Below are 6,319 nucleotides of genomic sequence, written 5' to 3'. Positions count from 1 at the left end.
GTAACCCACAATTCAATTCTAACCAGCTCACCCTTGACCCACAACCGCAAGTCATATTGCTTGGGATTTCATTGTTTGTCAACATTGTTCTTATCCTCTCTCTCTTTCTCTCACTGTGTATCTATATATATATGGACTTCAATGACAGAGACCACACACAGAAACCCTAAAAATGGTGAACATCGTTACACTGCAGAAGTCCCTTGTCCAAATCCTCATGAAGTTCAATGGAGTTGAACCCAAAAAGGTGGAGATCGAGCCAGGAACCGTCACGAACTTCTGGGCCCCCGCCAAACCGAAAACTGAAGAAACCCAGAAGCCGAATATGGTTCTTGTTCATGGCTTCGGTGTGGAAGGGATACTAACGTGGATGTTCCAAGTTTTTGCTCTCAAAAGCCATTATTCAGTCTACGTGCCGGACCTCCTCTTCTTCGGGGACTCCGCCACCGCCGCCGGGAACAGGTCGCCGAGGTTCCAGGCGGAGTGTCTGGCCACTGGGTTGAGGAAGCTTGGGGTGGAGAGGTGTGTGGTGGTGGGGTTGAGCTACGGAGGCATGATTGGGTTCAAGATGGCTGAATTGTACCCAGATTTGGTGGAGTCAATGTTGGTGAGCGGGTCGGTGGAGGCCTTGACGGAGTCGCCCAGCAATCGGAGGCTGAAGAGACTAGGGTTGCGGCGGTGGTCGGAGTGTTTGATGCCGACCACTGTGGAAGGCGTGAAGGAGATGTTCAGAGTCGGTACTTACTGGTTACCGCCATGGATTCCCAATTGGATTTTCAAGGACTATCTTGGGGTAGGCTTCGCTTCTCGGTTTTGCAACCATGCATTTAACCTTTCTCACGCGTGAGTTTCGTCTTAGACAAGTCCCATCCAAATATAACATTTTAGTAATTAATAAATTTCATTAAAATTTAATATTAATAAATAGCATTTTCAAAATTTAATTTTCATATATTTAAAAGAAAGTAATAACTTTTTTTTTTTATTATTATAGATTTTTTGCATATACTTTAGAATTTTAATATGATATACATTGTTATTATATGAAATAAAAAATCATTTTGAAATTATTTGAAAAATAATTTTAATATTTTCATTTCAAATCAAAATTTTAATTTACATGTGTTTAATTTATTTATTTTCATCATTTTAAAAAAAAAATATTTTAAAAACTAAATCACTAAAAGATTAAAAGCTAAAAAAAAAAAAAAAAGACCTGCTAATTTTCTTTATTTTTTTATAAAGCCAGAATTAATATAATAAAAGGAAGGTTCTATTTAGACTCCCTTCATTTAAAAAAATAAAATAAAATTAGATATCAAATTGAGATATAGTTTTTAGAAATTATTTTCAAAAATCTGTTTTTATTGTTGCTTACAATAAAAAGTCTGTTTTTAAAACATATTTAATATAAAAATATATTCTTAGAACATATTTGAAGAGAGGTCATACATCACAAGTTTTGGAAGATTGTTTGTGAGTTTTGGGCAATGGATGGCAGGTGATGTTCAGCCACAGAAAGGAGAGAGAAGAACTTCTGGAAGCTTTGGTCATCAGGGACGAGGACTTCACACCGTATAACCACTACCACCAGGTTAGCAAGGAGGGAACCGATCGATACAATTGCCCGTTGTCTTCACCTAACCTTTTTCTTTTTCCTTGTTGTGGTAGAGGATGTATCTGCTCTGGGGCGATGGTGACAAGATTTTTGACTTGGAAGTGGCACACAACTTGAAAGAGTAAGTCCATTTTGTTTCATCAAATAACCAAAGCCCTAATGGGTTGATCCCATGACTTAGAAGCAGGAGTAGTGATAACTGATGACTGGGTTGCAGACAATTGGGAGACAAAGCGAAGCTGCAATGCATAGAGAAGGCAGGCCATCTATCTCAATTAGAGAGGCCTTGTGCCTACAACGCCCACCTCAAGCGGATTCTGGCCTCTTTGACAGCATATGAGCAGCTGCAATAACAATCTCAGCTCACTGGGATTTTGTATCATCACTATTCACTACCTGTGTGTTTGTAGTTGTTCCCTTTGTAATGAATAATGACCCTAGTAGACACGTGAAAGTTAATTCCAGCTGATAATTCAACGATGTAAGCCATGTCGACAGAAAAAATTTATAGCCACGTGGCGGAGGTCACAAAACTGCCCACCAACTGAACCGTCCAGCGAGCATAGTTATGGTTTGCTTTATGATAAATCTGGAAACAGAAGGTGGGCCAAGTCTATATTAAGCTTGTTCGATGAAATTATAAAAAAAAAATAGCACACTTATTTACGGTATATCTACCTCAATTTGTTTTTTATTTATAAAAAAATATTTTGGTCTATTTTTGTTAAAAAATTTTGGAATTATAAATATATTATTTTAATTGTTTATTTTTTATATTGATATAACGTTCAATTCAAAATTAAAATTTTTAATGTCTCACGACTTTAAAAGACTTCATCTCTTAATTGATATGGAACATGACAATGACCCTCCATGTAACATAATTAGGACATTGTGTCTCATAAGATTATGAGGTTGGGCTAAACAAACTCTCACACTGAAGTTAGGATCGATTCTAATACAATTTATAACGACCCTCTCCCAATGTGTAAATATTATCTACTTTAATTTCAAATGAACTTTCAAGACTTTAAAACAAGTCCACATGATTAAGAGGAGTTCATAATTATATACTGTTACAAATTTTCTTCTTTATCCAACGTGAGACATCATAAAACTTATATACCTTTAATAAAAAAAAAGTTCAAAATCAATGGTCTAAGTGTTGGTTTGAATACACTTAAGGTGGTTTTTTTTCCTTTCCTAAAATTAAAAAGTCATAGAAACTTCATATAAAAAGTGAAAACTCTCGTACAAAAATATAAGAGTTTGTTTGGCAGAGTTTTTAAAAATATTAATTTTCTATTTTTAAAAATTCAAAACACTATTTAGTTATTATTCTCTGTTTCCAAGTTTTTAAAACAAAGTGAAATAAATAACAATTTTTAAAGAACAAGTAAAAATTGTTTTCATTAGTTTTTAAAAATAATAAAAAAAACATATACATTCTATTATTTCTTTTCTACATAGAATTATTATTATTATTATTTTGTTAGGCAAATTAACTCTAAATTAAATAATATTTAATGCATTGGATTTGTTAATAAGTCTATAAAACTTTTTAAAATAATCTAAAACTTAAATAATAAACTAATTAATAAAAAGATTTATTAATATAATAAAATATCTTTTTTTCTAACATATCATAAAATAGTATATTTTCTACAAAAATATAATTTATGATTTTATTATAATATTATTGTTTTATATATATTTTTTAATTTATTTGTAATTAAAAAATTATTTTCATTTTCAATAAGACTTCAATTAAATTTAATTAATTAATATTATATAAATTGAATTTAAAATATTTTTACAAAAACAAAATATACATATTTAAAAAAAAACAATTTATCCAACAAGCCTTTTTGTTTTGTTTTTTTTTTTTTTAAATCATTTTATAATAATAACTTACCAAATATCCTTAATTTTATAAAACATTAAAAAACTTTTTTTTTATTCTTTTAACTTTAAAAAAGTTTCTAAAAAATCATAAGAAATCATGATCAAACAAAAATTTTAAAAAATTAATTAAAGTACTTATTTGACTTGTATTAAAAATGAATATTAAAATTATTTTTATCTTATAGAATTTTTATTTCACTACAATAAAAAAATTGTTTCATAATTTAAAAAAATTATTTATCTTTAACTCATATATAATTGTAGATTTAATTTTTATTTTTTAATAAGACTTAACTTGAATTTGATTTCATATTATTATAAATTAAATTTATAAAATTTTTATAAAATAAAAGTAATACATTATTTTTAAAAAATAATACAAATTCTTTTATTCAAACAAGCTTTTTTTAAAAAAAAAAAAAAAAACTTTTTTTTAAAACATCTTGCCAAACACTCTAATGTTTTAAAAATTAAAAAAACAAAAACCTTTTTTTGTTTTCTATTTCCAAAACAATTTTTAAAAAACACCCACCAACGGCCCCAAATTTAGCCTGTCTTAAAAAATCGGCCAACTTACTTAAATCGTTCACTTTCCTGCAGGCTACCTCAGGAGCTGGTGTACGGTTAATTAAAACCATAATTCAATTCCAACCAGATGACCATGGACCATAATTCAATTCACTACCTGTGTGTTTGTAGTTGTTCCCTTTGTAATGAATAATGACCCTAGTAGACACGTCAAAGTTAATTCCAGCTGATAATTCAACGATGTAAGCCATGTCAACAGAAAAATTTATAGCCACGTGGCGGAGGTCACAAAACTGCCCACCAACTGAACTGTCCAGCGAGCATAGTTATGGTTTGCTTTATGATAAATCTGGAAACAGAAGGTGGGCCAAGTCTATATAAAGCTTGTTCGATGTAGTGAGGACGCACCGTGGGCCCAGTGATAAGGCATTTTGGTTTGTTTATCAGGCCCAAGTATCATCCGTATGAAAAAGCATTTTAATAATTTCGAATTGATTGTTTAATTGAAAATTTGTGAATGAAACTATAAATACGAAAATTATACTTATAAATATTTAAAATTATAAAAAACATATCACACTTGTTTACACTGTACCTACCTCAATTTGTATTTTTTTATTTATAAAAAAATATTTTGGTCTATTTTTGTTAAAAAAATTGGAATTATAAATATATTGTTTCAATTATTTATTTTTTATATTGATATAACGTTCAATTTAAAATTAAAATTTTTAATGTCTCACGACTTTAATAGAATTTCTCTCTTAATCGATATGGAACATGACAATGACCCCTCATGCAACATAACAAGGACATTGTGTTTAATGAGATTATAGGGTTGGGCTAAACAAATTGTGGACCCCGTATACAAAATATTTTGGTCTATTTTTGCATTTATTTATTTAACCATTATTATTTTCGTTATTATTATTATTTTATTTATTTATTTTTAAAATTTCATCTTTAAATAATTCTTCTAAATTCCAATTCTTAAATTTAATTTCAAAAACTTCAATTCTTCAAAAAAATTTCCAAAAGTCCAATTTTCAAAAATTTTGTTTTTAAATAATTTCTAAGTTTCCAATTTTCATAATTTAATTTCCAAAATTCTAATTCTTAAATTTAATTTCCAAAATTCCAATTCTTAAATTTAATTTCCAAAATTCTAATTCTTAAATTTAATTTTCAAAACTCTAATTCTCAAATAATTTTTAAAATTCTAATTTCTATCAAATTTAATTTCCAAAATTCCAATTCTTAAATTTAATTTTCAAAACTCCAATTCTCATATAATTTTAAAAAATTCCAATTTCTTTTAAATTTAATTTCCAAAATTCCAATTCTTAAATTTAATTCTCAAGACTCCAATTTTCAAATAAATTTTAAAAATCCAGTTTTCTCTTAAACATCTTTAATTCTACTCTAATTTTCAAATAATCTTCTGTTTCTCTTGATTTTCCATAAGCAATAATGACTTTTTCATAATTCCAAAATAATAGAATTTGTGAAACTAATTCATGCAAGATAAATTGGGCTTTGGTGGGGGTCCTACATATGAGTTTTCTCTTTTGATTGTCAACTGTTATGCTTAATGAATATCACTTAATCTTTGTCTTGCTATTTGATATGCATGTGATGATTTTATACCTGAGCTAACCTTGTTTCCATGATATTGCACTATTAATTGCCGCTAAAGTACGATCTCATTCCTATTTCGCTTATTCTGATGCATGATTCACTTTATTATTTGATTATTTCACTGGTATCCATTGATTTCCTCGTCAATTCCCACATCTGTCTCACCTTATTTAGTAGATACCCGTTTTTAAGGGCTTAAAGGGGTGCGTTCAGTTTTTTAACCGTATCTTTCCAATAAGTAACCTGACTCCCGAGCCTAGACTCAGTTTTTCACAAACCTGTTTTTATTTCAGGAATCACACTTAGGGTTTTTTTTCTTATTTTTTTCCCTTAAAAAATAAAACAAAAATAAGTGGCGACTCCAAGTCTTTTTCTAAAAATCAATTTTCACCAAACAAATAAAAAAGCGAGTCACGCCATTAAGTAGGAACGCATCAAGCGAAAATGTGGAGTCCCCAATATTTTAATTTATTTGTAATTACAAAATTATTTTCATTTTCAAAATACTTCAATTAAATTTAATTAATTAATATTATATAAATTGAATTTAAACTATTTTTACAAAATCAAAATATTAAAAAAAAAAACAATTTATCGAACAAGCCTTTTTGTTTTTTTTTTTTTTTTAAA

General features: G+C 28.7%; 1 protein-coding gene across 1 annotated transcript; it reads left to right on the top strand.

Moving 5' to 3' along the window:
• On the top strand, positions 1–2,162 carry LOC117911720 (epoxide hydrolase 4-like). The gene is made up of 4 exons (XM_034826118.1): positions 1–793; positions 1,502–1,594; positions 1,672–1,739; positions 1,836–2,162. Exons 1-4 carry the CDS (start codon positions 173–175, stop codon positions 1,969–1,971), a joined length of 918 nt encoding a protein of 305 aa, XP_034682009.1. The 5' UTR covers positions 1–172; the 3' UTR covers positions 1,972–2,162.
• Positions 2,163–6,319: the final 4,157 nt, after the last annotated feature.

The sequence above is a fragment of the Vitis riparia genome, chromosome 3 (genome assembly GCF_004353265.1).
Source record: "Vitis riparia cultivar Riparia Gloire de Montpellier isolate 1030 chromosome 3, EGFV_Vit.rip_1.0, whole genome shotgun sequence".
Classification (NCBI taxonomy): Eukaryota; Viridiplantae; Streptophyta; class Magnoliopsida; order Vitales; family Vitaceae; genus Vitis; species Vitis riparia.
This window is presented reverse-complemented; position numbering and strand designations above follow the sequence as displayed.